The sequence below is a fragment of the Danio rerio genome, chromosome 19 (assembly GCF_049306965.1).
Source record: "Danio rerio strain Tuebingen ecotype United States chromosome 19, GRCz12tu, whole genome shotgun sequence".
NCBI classification, from domain to species: Eukaryota; Metazoa; Chordata; class Actinopteri; order Cypriniformes; family Danionidae; genus Danio; species Danio rerio.
Window position 1 is genome coordinate 13,081,220 of NC_133194.1, and position 16,714 is coordinate 13,097,933.

At 33.7% G+C, this 16,714-nt stretch overlaps 3 protein-coding genes across 6 annotated transcripts in view; 2 read left to right on the forward strand and 1 right to left on the reverse strand.

The window, feature by feature from the left end:
* Positions 1 to 16,080, reverse strand: part of parp10 (poly(ADP-ribose) polymerase family member 10) — a 37,993-nt gene extending 21,913 nt beyond the window's left edge. Inside the window, exons 1-2 of one of the 3 annotated variants that reach the window (XM_021468293.2) lie at positions 964 to 1,051; positions 657 to 719 (exon numbers count right to left, since the gene is read on the reverse strand). The gene's annotated coding sequence lies outside the window, so the exon portion shown is untranslated. Of the gene's footprint in view, positions 1 to 656; positions 725 to 963; positions 1,052 to 15,913 lie in introns of those variants that run through there. The other 2 variants (XM_021468292.2, XM_073931541.1) reach the window with 2 other exon arrangements.
* Positions 1,150 to 4,597, forward strand: polr2k (RNA polymerase II, I and III subunit K). Its single transcript, NM_001199106.1, has 4 exons — positions 1,150 to 1,229; positions 1,494 to 1,556; positions 1,754 to 1,846; positions 4,450 to 4,597. Exons 2-4 carry the CDS (start codon positions 1,496 to 1,498, stop codon positions 4,470 to 4,472), a joined length of 177 nt encoding a protein of 58 aa, NP_001186035.1. The 5' UTR covers positions 1,150 to 1,229; positions 1,494 to 1,495; the 3' UTR covers positions 4,473 to 4,597.
* spag1a (sperm associated antigen 1a) overlaps positions 8,512 to 16,714 on the forward strand; it is a 32,956-nt gene continuing 24,753 nt past the window's right edge. The window contains exons 1-3 of one of the 2 annotated variants that reach the window (NM_001089406.2): positions 8,512 to 8,949; positions 10,879 to 10,978; positions 15,997 to 16,149. In NM_001089406.2, coding sequence (NP_001082875.2) covers positions 8,598 to 8,949; positions 10,879 to 10,978; positions 15,997 to 16,149 — 605 coding nt within the window. In that variant the 5' untranslated portion in view covers positions 8,512 to 8,597. Of the gene's footprint in view, positions 8,950 to 9,164; positions 9,220 to 10,878; positions 10,979 to 15,996; positions 16,150 to 16,714 lie in introns of those variants that run through there. The other variant, XM_073930957.1, reaches the window with a different exon arrangement.

Genomic DNA, 16,714 nt, shown 5'->3' on the forward strand with positions numbered 1-16,714 from the left:
TCTAGACATTCAACATAAAAACAAAACATGAATATCTTTCTGAGATGTCTTTTGGGGATAGTTTCTGAATATTGCTGCCCTCAATAGTTACAATGCATACACCTGTTGATAACTATGGAATATTAAATAATTTAAATATGTTATTACATTTCATAAACCGTTTTAATTACTTGTGCTTACACTTGATTTAGTTATTAATGGCCAACATGTGTCCTGTGGATTTGAATTACCTTCAAATGCAAAGTATATCTATCTTTTGCTCTAAAAATGAACATTAGTTTTAAAAAATCATAATAATATTTAAGGAATTAGCAGTATTTCAGTATTATTGAAACAGTAACAAAACATTTCAGTATATCAAAAAGATAAACAGCTATCAATAATTAGTAACTCTATTAATATGAATAAATGACAATTGGCTGGATCAGCTTGTTCTGACATATACCTTCGTTATAAACACATTATAAATGGGAATGTTGATATGTATTAAACACATTGCCGAGAAACAGAAACTGAAAGGGTGAGGCGGGATTACGACTGCCAGTAAAAAAAAAACACATTACAAACATAAATACTAACAGTGTACAGACTATCTGGTTATACCTATAAAACATATAATAGTATATAATACTGACAGTAAAGTTTTGCAAACTTACCCGAGAGCTGAACGTTTAACGTTACTGGCAGTTTTTGCAGCTGCGACTCACTAACGTTACTTCCTGCTCTGAGACCGTCAACAACACCGACAAATCAAGTGACAATGTACGAAACACATTTCACTCATACAAAAAATCAAATAATAATTATTCATTAATAATAACACATTTCTGTTAGTAAATAAATGTGTTTAGACTGTTTCACAATTTCAGGACAGGTTTAATAACAGCGTTACACATGAATTAATATAAACCATTAGCGTTAAACAAAAAAGTACACAAATAATACGTCTTCATGGTTACGTACGTCTGTCACTAAATGAATGTTTAAAAACGTCGCCGCGAAGTTTTTCTCCGCCATCTGAAATTGCTGGCAGTAATAAAATAAAAGTCCCAGATGAACCTGTAAGTCTCTGCGTAAAATGGTAATGTCCTCCCTCCTGGCGGCGTATGACGAGATTGGTTCAATTCTTGCCAACCAATAGCATTGTTCGTTACTGTGATGTGATGTCGCTTGTGCGCATGCGTGAACGAAAAACGTTTCGAAGCAAACAGAGAGCTCACGCGTGAAAGGTAGCTAATGCTTTGAATGTTTACATTTCGTACTCGTTTGTACACTGATAAATGACAGGATGAATGATATGTGCGGGGTTTTATTGCAATTTTAATATGATGAATTACGTGTCTTGTTGGGTTTATAATGGAAGAACGTGTTTGTGCATAGTGCAGCATCTCTTAAATGTGCTCTTACGATAGGTTTAGGTCAAATAATGTGTAATATTCTAATGAATTTATTCAATTTAGACTATATAATCATGTTTGTGTGTTTGCTTTAAGCCATGGATTCTCAGAAAGACATTCAGCCCCCCAAACAACAGCCAATGATCTACATTTGTGGAGGTGATTGCTCTTTTGATTGTATTTATGTTTATAATCTATATGTATATTGATCTATTAGAAGGTTTATGTATTGATTATATTTTTGTAATCAGTCATTTCTTTCTTAATGCTAAACAATCAAGATGTTCACAATCTAGTCTGTTTTTGAGCTTGAAATTTTGTGTGTGTGTGTGTGTGTGTGTGTGTGTTTGTTTCAGAGTGTCACACAGAAAACGAGATCAAGGCCAGAGACCCCATCAGATGCAGAGAGTGTGGTTACAGGATCATGTACAAAAAGAGGACCAAAAGATGTATCCTTTATCAACTAAACCAATGCTTTGTGGTAGGCCTGGTTGATACGACAAAAAAAGTTGATTAAATTAATTTCACGCTATAATCCTCTCATTTGCTAATAATGAGATATGTCATGATATAGTAACTAGGGATACAACAATACAGTTAGCCTTAGTAAGAGGTTAAGGAGAAAAAACTTATTGCAATACTTCTTTATTTTACTTGATAGCCAAGAAAAGTACACTAGTTTGTAGTTTAATGTATAATAAAAGTAAATTAACTGAAATCTCACAGCTGCTGGTAGCTTATGTACAAACTGGGGAACACGTATATTCCTACATTTTGAAAATACACATACATGTGAAAAATAATTTCAAATAAACATATTTGATGTAATTTTAAGCTCTGGATGTTTATTAGTTTTACATTTTCTAAATGCATATTGTGTCACTGTTTTGGAGCACACTAGCTAATAGGATTGGGCGATGTTGACCAATTTGCCATCATATGATGTATAATGTGAAACAAAGTAATGGACGATAACATCGTTATTGTAGGCGTCAGTGAATTAATTATTAATTCATAACGGATTAATTATTTGTAGCCCATGTTTCAACTACCTGACCCACAAGGTCTTTGTTTTACCCATAACCAAATCAAAAATAAATAAAGTTGCACACAAATTACCACCTTTCAATCACTTTTTCCATTGGACTCTGGCATGAATAGGCCAATAGAGTGATCTGTGTCTTTACAATGACATTGACAAACTTGGTTGGGAAAAAAAGGTGCACAACCAACCAACTGTATCTGAGGTTTTCACTAAAATTACTAAGTATAAGCATGAAAGCGAAACACCGAAGCAGTGTACTGATGCTGTGACACATTACCTGATAGATTCAAAAGACCAAAATGTCTGAAGCTCTGATACGAATGTATACTGCAGGCATAACAGTGTGCATTTTCATCGATATCGAGTGGAAGGAAGGCTTTTCAGAAATGCTAGATGAAACGCCTGTGTGGACGTAGGTCGCTTTTGTTCTAAAATGCCATTTTAAAACTAAGATGTATTAAGGCTGATTTATACTTCTGGGTCAAACACCGGCGTATGCTACGGCGCTGACGCATAGCCCTTCGCCGTGGCCATCGCCGTCACTGACGTGCACCTCTCAAAAAATGTAACTACACATCGCAACAACGCGTAGCGCAAGCTCTGTGATTGGTCGGCTTGGTAGCGCTGACGAGTCTGGGCGGGACCGAGAGCTGCGCGAATGGCGCGACGCCGCGCGAGCGATTGTTTACAAGTGTGGAGTCCCGTGATGGAGCTCCGGATGGAAAGTTTTGTTTTGTGTTTACCTTATAGTTAAAGTTGTTGCACGTCCGCCGGTTCCTGCCTTAAAATGAGCGAGTTTGAGCCACTTGTACATCCCAGAAGTGTTCAGGAAATGCAAAAAAGTAGCGAAGAAACTCAACACAGAGGAACATTTACACCTCACTGCCAACTAGCGTTTCGGAAGTGTTAATGCAAACCGACAGAGACAGCGCGCAGAAGTATAAATGCACAGCCACGCGCGTTGCCTGCGCCGTGGGTTACGCCGGTCACCTGACGCAGAAGTATGAATCAGGCTTTAGTGTAAACGGGGCCTAAGTGTGTATTTTTCACAAACGGATTGCTGCTACGGTGGGGTGGAGGTTAGCGATGCCAGCTCAGCATCGATATGTCTATCGACGATGGCTTCGTCCATCGACCCAACCCTACTAGCTAATAGATATCCTTAAAACTAACATCTAAAAAAAAGTTTAGTTTGAGTTTCACAGGACCTTTAAAAAAAGGCAAACTAATGAAACTGGCCTAGAGAAAATTAAAGGGCGCCAACCTCAGTATATTGACCACATCTCAAGCACTATTTGTTTTTGTTCTTTACATTTTAAAGTATATACTCAGAAATGCGCTCATTCATGTGTGAACATATTTCTTACTTCATTTAGAACTTCAAAGCAAATGTTTTTAGTAAAGATGTAGAAATATGAATAAATTCTTAATAAAATAAAAACACACTTTAAATACCAAATGATTACAACGATTAATCCAACATAATGTAAAAAATATTGCTAAATAAAATGCCAAATGTAAACATTGTTCTTTCTAGATTGCAAATTTCCCATATGATGCCGTTGTTCATGTTTCTGTCTGCATCCGTAAACAAAGTAAATGATAGAGTATAATATAAAACAACAGACTTTGTTTATTGCACAGCCCTACTTGGTGGTTGAAATAAGTTTATTCAAACAAAAGTAACTTTATTCTATTATTTACTTAATTTCATTGGGCTATTCCAAACATTAACCATTAAAAATATAAAAGATGTTAAATGTTGTAGTTATGAGCTGTTCAATAGGCCATTAACGTTATTAATGCAATTTCATTTTCCTAGTTTTTTTCTGTTTAAATGATTTAAAACGTATCAGGAAATGATTATTTTGGGGGGATGAGCTGTTACTTTAATTTTTTTTTAATAATGTTAAGTTAAACTTGGTTCCACGCTATTAGGTTAGTATCTCAATTTTTGTGATCTTTGTCTTGTGTTTTTTAAGTTTTTCCCTTAACTTCTGTTTCCAGTGGTCGTGTTTGATGCCAGATGAGATCCTGCTGTTTTTTCTGTTATAGTTATCTTTTTTATGTCTTTGAATATGTAAATACATGTGTACAATTTGATTAGGCAGTAAAGGGTCAAAACTGAGTAAAATGCAGTTTTCAAAGTTTGTGAGTGAATGTGCTTTATTTCCTTTTTTTTCCAGTGTTTGTACAAATTTAAGTCAAAAGGTTTAAGGTTTTGGGTTGAATCGTGTTCAGTTTGTGTTTGTGTCTGTGTTTTGTATTGTATCAAGACACAAATTATACTACACGAATATGGTGAATTATGAGCGGAGTGAATTATGAGGACTGATGTCCCCATTTTTCCAAAAACTTATAATATAGAATGTAATATATGAATACATAAAAAATGCATATGAATAAAATCTTGTAAGTTTAACTAGTTTCCTGTAAGGGTTGGTTTTAGGGATAGGGTGGGGAAAATACAGATTGTACAGTATAAAAACAATAGAAACCTATGGAATGTCAAAGGTTCATAAAAAACGTGTGTATGTTTTTCGATCTATATTATTATTTGTATTGCCCTTATTAATCATATTACCAAAACCCTCCTTTTTCAATTACAACTAATTCAAACTATTAATTACACTACAAGAACTACAAGACAAAAATATTCTGTACAAATTAAATTGGATTTTCATGATCACAAATTTGCCAACATTTGAGAACATTTAAAAAAAAAAAGTCCTCTTTCCAAACTTGACTTTTTTTTAATTCTGTATGTTGGCTAATATATTTAGGGATTTCTGAGTGAAAACTCACTACAGTGTATAGTCAAAATCAATATTTTATTGTTTTACTTAACACAAATCTTATTTTTGCTTTGGATATTGACCTTATTCTAAAATGCGGAAGTGCACCTGTTTTTGCGATTGTCTTAGAACCTCCGATTCAGTCTCCTATGGAAGAAATGACTAGGAATAATAAACGGCAGAAAATGGTCAAACTACTTGCTCTACAAACAAATGTTTGCATGACTATACAGACCAAGTAGAATAATATAATAAGAAAATGTCAAATTGCATCATCAAGCAGCAGTTTTTAACGTCAAAAAATGAATGGAAGTGAATGTGACCAGAAGTCACGACACAAAAAGATTCAAATGGCAGCGCCCGCTCGTCGGCAGAGAATAAGGTGAATAAGGCACAGAAATGACACCATCAAAAAGAAGCCTCCGGGCCCCTTAAATCAACCCAAAACCTAGTGACCCTAAACAATGTCAGTTAATGTCTCTGTATAATAAATTCAATAAAAATTAAAACCCACACAAATACAATGACATGAATCGAATTTTAGAAAGAAAAGAAAAAGAAAACTAATTTAATTTCTTTTTAAATGGTTTGTGAATGATACTAAAATATGGTCTGTACAAATAAATTCAGAATAAAATTTGTATTTTATGCATAAATCATACAGCAAGTGACTAACATTTACACAGTGACCTAGCCCTTTTTTGATTTTTTTTAAATAAATATTTTCCATCTTTTTAGTGTATCTGAGAAAGAGTTCACTGTCAACGTGATCAAATAAAGACGGCCGGAGTGTGCTTTACAAGAAAATTCAGTTTTATATTTTTAAATCAAAATGTCAAGAAATTTGTGTTCCTAAAACAACACTGAGCAACATTTCATTTTGTTTTTTAATAACGGCGCATTCACAAAAAATCAACTGTACGTTTACATTACAAAACGGTTTCTGGTCTTCGTTTGTACAGTGACCGAGGCCGGTGGTTCTCAAAGTGGGGGTTGCGGGGGGGGGGGGGGGGGGTCACTTGGGGATTTCCAAAAATCTCATATATTTTATTAAACTATTAGAACTATTTTATCCATAACCTGCAGAATATAAAAACTAGGGCCAATGATTTTTAACTTACAATATATTTAATATATACCTTATATTTAATAGTTACATTAAAAAAAAACATGCAAAAAAAAAGTCATCCATTGGATTGCGTTCACTGGGGTTATTATGCTAGATTAACATCAAAGCAGCAGGTTGATTTTACAGTACAATGTTAAACTTTTGACACCTTTATGGCACTCGCATACATTACAAAAAGGCCCCGACTGAACAAGGAGGACGATTTCCAAGTGGCTCCAAGTCTCCAAAATTAAACCAAGAATAGTCTTGTGCTATAAACATTGTGCTCACTATTCTCATTAAGTGAGATTAATATTAAATTAAACAAATGAATAATGATTATAAAAAATAGACTGCTGCATTTTTTGTGTAGTCAATAAGCCACCTCAGAGGATAGACGGGGTCGCGGGCTGTAAAGTTTGAGAACCCGACCTAAACATTTTACCTAATTCTAAAATGCTTTTAAATACCGATATGCTTTGTGTTCTGATAAACATTTCAAAGTTGCAAAAAATTTAAGAATTAAATAATGATTATAAATATCAAAAACTATTATTTCTAATAATTGTTATACATTTTTATAAAATTAATTGTAATAATTACAAAATTTTTAAGTTTAATTTTCAAACTTGTAAATAAAGATTATAAATATAAATATTATTTCTAATAATTAATTTTTTTAAGTTTCTAACTATATTTTTCACTATATTTTTTACCTCAATTTAATGATTAAATTGTACATTTGTAAATAAAGATTTTAAATATAAATATTATTTCCAATAATTTACTTTTAATATTATTTCTGATAATATAATTAAAAAGACATAACGGTGGCGCAGTGAGTAGCACGATTGCCTCACAGCAAGAAGGTCGCTGATTTGAGCCTCGGCTGGGTCAGTTGGTATTTCTGTGTGGAGTTTGCATGTTCTTCCTGTGTTGGCGTGGGTTTCCTCCGGGTGCTCCAGTTTCCAATATGTATGGGTGTTTCCCAGTGTTGGATTGTGGCTGGAAGTGCATTCGCTGTGTGAAACATATGCTGGATAAGTTGGCGGTTCATTCCACTGGGACTTAGCTGAAAGAAAATCAATAAACATCAAATTAAAATTTTAAACCTGTAAATGAAGATTATTAATATAAAAATGTTTTGTCTAATAATGGTTTTAAAAACATTTTTAGTAATATTATTTCTAAAAATTATATTTTTGCTTCAGAATTTCAAATTTGTCAGTAAAGATTATAAATGTTAATAAATATTATTTCTAATAATTTATTTTAAAGTATTTCTAATAATATTTATAACAATTACAATATTTTTACTTCAGAATTACATTTCATTTGGCTTAGTCCCTTTAATAATCAGAGGTCGCCACAGCAGAATAAACAACCAACTTATCCAGCATATGTTTTACACAGCGGATGCCCTTCCGGCTACAACCCAGTACAGGGAAACATCCATTCACACTCATTCACAATGGCCAATTTAGTTTATTCAATTCACCTAAAGCGCATGTCTTTGGACTGTGGGGGAAACCGAAGCACCCGGAGGAAACCCACGCCAACACGGGGAGAACATGCAAACTCCACATAGAAACGCCAACTGAAGCAGCCGGGAATCGGACCAGCGACCTTCATGCTGTGAGATGTGCACTAAGCCACCATGCCTGCCTGCCTTCAGAATTTCAAGTATAATTTTTTGAGTTGTAAATAAAAATAATAAATGTTAATAAACATTGTTTCTAATAATTTATTTCTAACAATTAGAATATTTGTACTTTAGAATTTAATGTTCAATTTCGTGACAAATTTTCCAGTCGAGTCATTTTTTTCTGAGGAGTCTGCAAAATGTTCAACCGGCTGATCACATTAAGCAGCCTTTTAAGCACAAAATCAATACTTTATTTCTTGACTAAAGAACAAGCAGCCTTGTTTTAACTCTGAAGTCCAATATCAATCACAAAGATGTCATCATAAATAAAATAAAAAACCCTGGAGAGCCCACTGAACCTAAACGGTGTCATCTGAAGGTCTCTGCAGTGTATTTTCCGCACGAGGGAAACCTTTCAGAACTGCTGCTTCAGAGTAAAACCACCCCCACTCTTCTGCAGCAGCGGAGACCCCTCCTCCCAGTGATGTCACAGCAGGAGGTGTGTCCTCTGAATCTGTTTCAATCTGCGCAGGGAACAGGAAGAGTGTGCATGAGAGTGTGTGTGTGTGAGAGAGGACGAGAGCTCGCTGTACTGTATCGGGCAGCCATGGGCAATGCACAGAAGAAGGGCCCCGGTTACAGAGAAGGAGGGGGCCCAAACTCTCAACCCGGGACACCGGGACGCAGGAGAAGCCATGGACTAAATAACGCAGCCAACTCGAAGGAAGTCCCAGGCAGCAGCCCGGCAGCGAATGGCAGCCTTCCAGCCGGCAAGAGCCAGGATGAGCCTCAGGGACCCGGATCTGCTGGGGAAAGCTGTAATCTGGACGCCCCGTGTGGAGCCCTTCCTCCTCCACTAGCCCGGCTCAAAAACCAGGGCAATATGTTGTTCAAGAATGGACAGTTTGGGGACGCGCTGGAGAAATACACACAGGCCATTGACGGATGTATAGAAGCTGGTAGAGTACCAAATACTGCTTTTTAATGTTATTTAAATGAGATATCCTTGAGTAGCTGTGATTATATATCATCTTTAGCTGTATAGAAGGATGTGTTGAAGTGCTTTAAGGGTGTTGAAGGATGTCCAGAAGCTGGTAGAGTATGAATATAGTTTGTTTAATGTTATTTAAACGAGATACACTTGAGTATCTGTGATTATATATCATTTTAAGACGTATAGAATGATGTAATGAAGTGTTTTAAGGGTGTAGAAGAATGTATAGAAGCTGGTAGAGTATAAATATAGTATGTTATATATTAAATGTTATTTAAATGAGATATATTGGAGTGGCTGTGATTATATATCATTTTTAGCTGTATAGAAGGATGTATTGAAGTGCTTTAAGGGTGTTGAAGGATGTCTAGAAGCGGGTAGAGTATAAATATAGCTTGTTAAATGTTATTTAAATGAGATATACTTGAGTATCTGTGGTTATAAATCATTTTAAGGTGGTATAAATACAGTTCGTTTTTTTGTTAAAGTTATTTAAATGAGTTATTCTGGAGTGGCTGTGATTATGTATACTTTAAGGTGGTTGTTTTTTATTCTTAATATATTGAGTTAAAAGTGCTGGACTTAATCGAAGGAAGTGTTTTGTGTGAAGGACATTACATGTGTGTAAAACAATATATTTAACATTTCTATAATATAGCAATATTTTATTATAATTTATGGATTTAAAAGTACTCATGTAACCTACTAATTTCAAAAATTTTAAAGAATCAGATTGAGTAGATGCATGTATCTTGGAATAATACATAATATATGTTTAAATTGTGTATTACAGTTTTTGTTGTCATCTTAATGACATTTTTACAAGCTGAAACTGGCTTAAAAATCGTATCTATGCAACACTATTTTGGTAACGCTTAATTATATTTAACATTTATTACATATTTATTGTATTTTTTTATATAGTGTACAGTGTAGTGACGTAAAAGAAAAAAAAAACATTTCAAACATTCTGCTTCATGGTGGATATATAAGTATTATAATTTTTAGGTATATTTATTTATTATTATTATAAATTTTTTATATATTTTGGTGTTTGACATTTTTTGGTTAAATACTTTTGGTGTTACCAAATAGATGTTTTGGTAAGGCAACCTTTGCCATTGATAATTTTTTTAAATCCTGACTTAAAGGTTTTGGGTTTTCATTTACTCTACTGGATACAACTATTTTGTCTATTCGAAACTGTGTATGTATGTTTGTGTGCTAAAAATCTCATATTTTTTGAAATTACATTTCTGCAAGGTGACAATTTATAATATTCTGACTAACACCAAAATATCTTAATGACTTTGATGAGATATAAGTATTAATCTTGAAATAATAGATTTAACAGCTTAAATCTAGATTTAACAGCTAGCATACAGTAACAGCATACTAACCTACAAGTTCCCCATTAGCAAGTTTACATCACGTGTAAATGAATCATCTGGTAGTATTGCGCAAAACATTGCATGGATCCTGTTCAGCAGCGTTGAGTAATGCAGAGGTTCATTCAAAAACTCAGGCTTGACCGTCTAGAGTTCCTATTGAAACCAAGCATGTATCAACCCATGACATTTTGAAAGCCAGCAGCTGCATTTTTGGTTTAATTAGTAGTGAAAGTGTTTCACGAGAGCCCTCACTCGTTTCTGACACATCACATTGTAGGTGTGCCCGGTAGACTTACGTAACGAACAGCCGTGATGTGTCTCTCTAAACCGAGCTGTGTTTATTCTATGACTAGTTGTGTTTGTAACATCATATCAGGTGACCAAACGGCAGGTTTTCCACAATGAATGGCCACCTGCACTATGAACTCTTCCTCCCACGTGTCTCCATGCAGAACTAAAGCTGCTTTCTCAGGCTATTTTCAGTGCTGCGTTTGTATTCGCAGGTATCGACAGCCCAGAGGATCTCTGTGTTCTGTACTCCAACAGAGCTGCGTGCTTCCTCAAAGATGGAAACAGCGCAGACTGCATTCAGGACTGCACCAGGTTCATTCACATCTACACACACACTCAGTGAAATTAAAGTGGCAAGAAGAACCAAAAAAAGGGGGGGTTTCACTGAATGATGCCTATTTTTGGTTTCCTAAAGAGCCTTTTAGTGATAATTTAATAATGATTTAATCATTTAATAATGCTTTTCTTAGTGTGAAGAACATTTTAATAAATATTTTGTGAAATGAAAAGTTTTCAGGGATGTTAAAGGTTCTTCATTGAACAATCAATCAGTTTTGGGTCAGTTATTTCTAAATATATATATATATATATATATATATATATATATATATATATATATATATATATATATATATATATATATATATATATATATTTACTAATTACATAATAATTTTTTTTAAATGTTTAAATTATTTTTTAATTACTTTGTCTGAAAGACCTGAATACTCTAAGTAATTTAATAATTTGCCTCAATATTAAAAATACCTATAAATCTCAGACAGTAGACAAACTATTAATTAAAATATAGTTCAATTCTTTCAATTTGAGTCAAATTGTATGTTTAAATATTTTTATGTAATGCTTCAATTTTGAAAAAGCATTATATGAACCAAACCAAAACGTTTAAAAGACCAAATTTCTTATTTCATTTCATTCTTAATGCAAGTGCAACCGTTGGACAATTTATTGTGTACTTTAATTGTGTAGTATCTGGTTATTATCAAAATACTGAAATACTTTGGTAACACTTTACAATAAGGTTTATTAATTAATGCATTTACTAACATGAACAACACATCTACAGCATTTATTAATCATATATGAACATTTACTAATGCATTATTAACATCCAAGTCCATGATTGTTGACATTAGTTAATGCACCATGAGTTAACATGAACTAACAACGAACTACTGTATTTTCATTAACTAACGTTAACTAACATGAACAAATACAGTAGTAAATGTGTTGTTCATTGTTTGTTCATGTTAGTAAATACATTAATTACCATTAACTAATGAACCTTATTGTAAAGTGTGACCAATACTTTTTTAATATACAGATGAAGTCTTATATTTTCTTTCTTAAATATTTTCCAAATGATGCATAAAGCTGCGCTGAGAGTTTAAGCATGTGAAATTCTGCCGTGCTGCGCTGCAAAAAGGGGTGGGATTAAACAAGATGACTAGACATTAAAAAAGTGAGCGATTGCTAAATATTTTAAATTTCTGTACAGATAGGTCATGTTTTGATCTACTGGTGGTCTAACGCAATCACATGATTCAAATTTGCAGGTCAATACCGAGTTCACCAAGCCTGAGCATTCATATGCAGCGACAATCGAAACTTGTTGCACGACCTTGCGTTTCCTGTCTACCAAATTGGCATGCATATAAATGGAAGTCTATGGGGCAAAAAGTGCAGTGTGACCGTGGTTTAAAAGAGCAAGGATTTTTTTCACAGTATTTCCTACAGTATTTTTTATTCTAGAGAAGGTCTTAATTGTTTTATTTCGGCTAGGAAAAAAAGCATTTTAAGGTCAATATTATTAGCCCCTTTAAGCAATATTGTTTTTCGACTGTCTGCAGAACAAACTATCATTACCTAGACAACCTGCCTAGTTAACCTAACCTAGTTAACCCTTTAAATGTCACTTTAAGCTGAATACTAGTATCTTGAAAAATATCTAGTTAAATATTTTGTACTGTCAAAATGGCAAAGATAAAATAAATCAGTATTAAAAATTATTAATAAAACTATTATGTTTAGAAGTGTGTTAAAATCTTGTTTCCTGTTAAACAGAAATTGGGGAAAATTTACAGGGGGGCTAAAAATTCAGGAGGGCTAATAATTCTGACTTCTACTGTATGTACACACATTTACATTATAAACTAATTTATTTTCTTAAGCATTGTCAGTTGTCTTGATAAATGTAATCCTTTTTTTAATTGAAAATTTTTATTAAATCTACAAATTTTATTTGTTTAAGAAAACGACAAGAAATTTGCATCCCCAAATTAATTTATACTGTACTGTTGAATCTATGTATGTTTTATTCATTTTTATTTAATGATCTAAAATGAAATGTAATCCCTTTACTTTTTTAGTAGAAATTTAATTTAATTAACTTAAATTAAATCCACCCAACACTGGTATCGATGGCAGTGTTAAACCTTTATTTTGAAGAGTTTGACACAATAATGAGAGTCACAGTGCTGTGTTTAGCTTGGATTTACGTGTGAGGTAATAGCAAGTGCGTGTGATTGTCTCAGAGAGATTAACACTCAAAGCGGTCAGTTGTACAGTAAGGAGCTTTACCAACAGACTGGTTAACCGGCACTAAACCCAGAGCGTCTGTTACCATGTTCTGCTCCACTGGAGGGAAACGATCATTTTCACCATCAATGAGTCTTGCAATTATACTTTCCACTCTCCTATTTGGATGCATCCATTTTTTACGGCAAGACACTGCAGGCACAAACAGTTTTTTAATGCACTGGTCAGTTTTATGATTTTGACCTTTTTGGTTTTATATACTTTTTTTTCAGGTGTTTTATTGTCAATAATATTAGCCCCCTTATGTTTTTTTTTTTTACTTTCTACAGAAAAAGCCATCATTATACAACGATTTGCCTAAATACCCTAGTTACCCTAGTTAAGCCTATAAATATCACTTTAGTCTGAATACTAGTATTTTGCAAAGTATGTAGTAAAATATTACTAATTGTTATCATGGAAAAGATAAAAGAAATCAGTTATTAGAAATGAGTTATTGTTTAAAATGTTTAAAAATAGAAAATATAAAATAATTAAGAGAAGTCAAATAAGTCTGACCTACTGAAGGTTACAGAAGGACAACTTTATATGTAATATGTCTGATTATATGGAGCAACTTATTCTTCAAAAAAATTATGAATAGTTTTTTTTTCTGGCTGACTCTTTTTTTTCATCACTGAATAATTAATAAAATATTGTGATTCCCAAATTTTTCCCTGTAAAACATTACAATCTTGTTTGTAAAAATAAAAATGCTGACAATAATTAAACAATTGTATACCCTGACCTCAAATTAGTGCATATTTAATTAAATATTGACTTAATTGCTTATGTAAACTAGATATGTTATACTTTCAGAAATAAAGGTCACCTTTTCAAAAGAACACTTTCATAGTTTTAGGTACTATACTGATACAAATTGTATCCTTAAATTACAAAACTACAGTGGCCAAAAGAGCTCAAATGTGCTGCAAGTTAAGAGAACTAATTTTCACAACACACGCAAATACAGAAATTCGCTGCTAAAAGTGCAGATTACAACAGAAATGGGGATTCGCGGAAATGACAAACTCGGCTAGTTCCTGTTTAAAATTCATTAACTTTAATTGTGCAATTTGTCAGATTATTAGGGCTAAAATATACAAACAACAAGGAACCATAAGACCAGGGTGTGAAAAAAACCCCACCACTCAGATCTCCAACAACACTGCTGACTTTAAACAGGAAGCAGAAAGTTTGTCACTATTTGGGCTTCCCCAACACATTTCTGTTGTGGTCTGTTATTTTTCATGCATGTGTTGTGAGAACTGGGACCTGTATCATAAAGTCAGATTATTTGTCTAGCCAGTTAAGTTTCAGTGTAGTTTGCAAAAATTCTGGATTTTTGATACCACATAGGTAGCTCAGCTCAGCTGCTTCATTATACCACAGCAACAAACAGTGATTAAAGTCAAAGGCTCTTTAAGATAAGTCATTTCACTCGGCAGCCGTTTTTCAAATGCTTCTCGGCCAGTATGCTTAGGCTTTTTGTCAGAATGTGAAAACATCAAATTCTCCAAAATGGCTTGCCAAGCTTACGATAAAATGTCATGTTAGGTGTGGCACAATAGCTTAGTGGTTAGCATGTCGACATATGGTGCAGTAGCCCATCAGGGTGTCCCGGGGTGTCAGTTTGAATCCCGGCTCGAGGACATTTCTTAACCCTACCTCCCTGCAAGCAATTTTAGAGAATTTGATGTTTCCACATTCTGACAAAAAGCCTAAGCATACTGGCCGAGAAGCATTTCAAAGACGGTCTCCAAGTGAAATGACTTGCCTTAAAGAGCTTTTGACTTTAATCACTGTTTGTTGCCGTGGTAAAATGAAGCAGCTCTCTCTCCAAGTTCACTTCCTGTCTCATTATGGTCCGGTCTAATAAAGGCAAAAAGGCCAAAAATAAATCTTTAAAAAATGTCATGTTAGGTATCAGCAATAAAATGAAAAAACAACTGTCTCTTTAGTTTCATTTCTAAATGTTTGAATCACACAAAATCTGTAGAAACTCTGGTCAGAGCCCCTGCCCCAGAGAATCGTCAGTCAATAGTAATCGATGATTAGCTCCTGTACTAGAAGTCGGGGCTTCACCATATTGACCATTACACTTTTCCCCAATCAAATCTATAGGAGTGACACGTCTTGTGTACTCTTTGTTAAAGTCAAGCTGACTTCATACTACCTAAAATCCAACATTGGTACAAACTGAAGTGAAACTTGACAGGCTAGCCAGCTAATCCAGCTTCATGATACAGACATTCTGTTAGTGATTTGTTTTTGCTTGTGTTTTTTACTTGCAGCACATTTGAGCTTTCTCAGCCAACGTACAATACAGGCCATTTTAGTATAAATGTTTACCTTTTGAAAAGGTAACCTCACAGTCATAGTTCACGTACCTTTATATCTGAATGTCCAAAACTTGTAACACAAAAAAATAAAATTAAATATTTAATTAAATGAGGAAGTATAATATAACAGCTTTTTAAAAAACTTTTTTACTCTTTTTATTTATTTATTTATTTTTACCTGCCATGTCTTGCCATACTCAATCAAGGCTGCTCTTTTTAAACAAATAAACCTAACAGCAGTTTTATTAACTTAAATTGTCAGGATTGTTTCCAAAAACAGTCAACGGCTTCATGAATGGTCTCTTACGTTGTGGTGGAGAGTTCACTGTAGGGCACCGGTCAGGATCAGAGAAAGATGTTGATCCTCTGTCTCATCCGGTTTATTTATAGGGCGCTGGAGCTCCACCCCTTCTCGCTGAAGCCCCTCCTCCGGCGAGCGATGGCCTATGAGTCTCTGGAGCGCTACAGGAAAGCCTATGTGGATTACAAAACAGTGCTGCAGATTGACATCAGTGTGCAGGCCGCTCACGACAGTGTACACAGGTACAGTTCACAATCTACACAGATACTTACATGTTTTTTACACACACACAGTTTTAATGGATTTATTTAATATATAATTTAGAATGTATATGTAAATGCTGGATATCATTTTACTATAAAATAATCTATCAAAAAAAGCTTTTCTTGCTTTGTATTTTTTACAGTATAAATTTGTAAATACTCCTAAACATTCTTCAAAATAAATTCAAAAGGAAAAGTTTTACATTTTTGTCCATATGCTATTGGTATATATTTCTTTCTTTACTGTATACATTTTCAAGTAGGTCCAGTTTATTATTTACCAAAGAGCTATTTCCACAGTTTGTTTTATTTATTTTGTTTAAATATTACTTTATTTATTTATGTTTTGTCTAAACTTGAATCCACTTTTAAAAATAAGTCTAGCAATTTTAAAATAAAATGTAAAATATAAATTTTCCTATGTCCAGAGACACTTTATTTTAATATCCTTTCAGAAAACTTGGCTTAATATATTGCTTCTCAAGGAAATTTATCCTTATTTAACAATGTTTATATGTTTCCCTGAAAACAAGACTAAAAATAC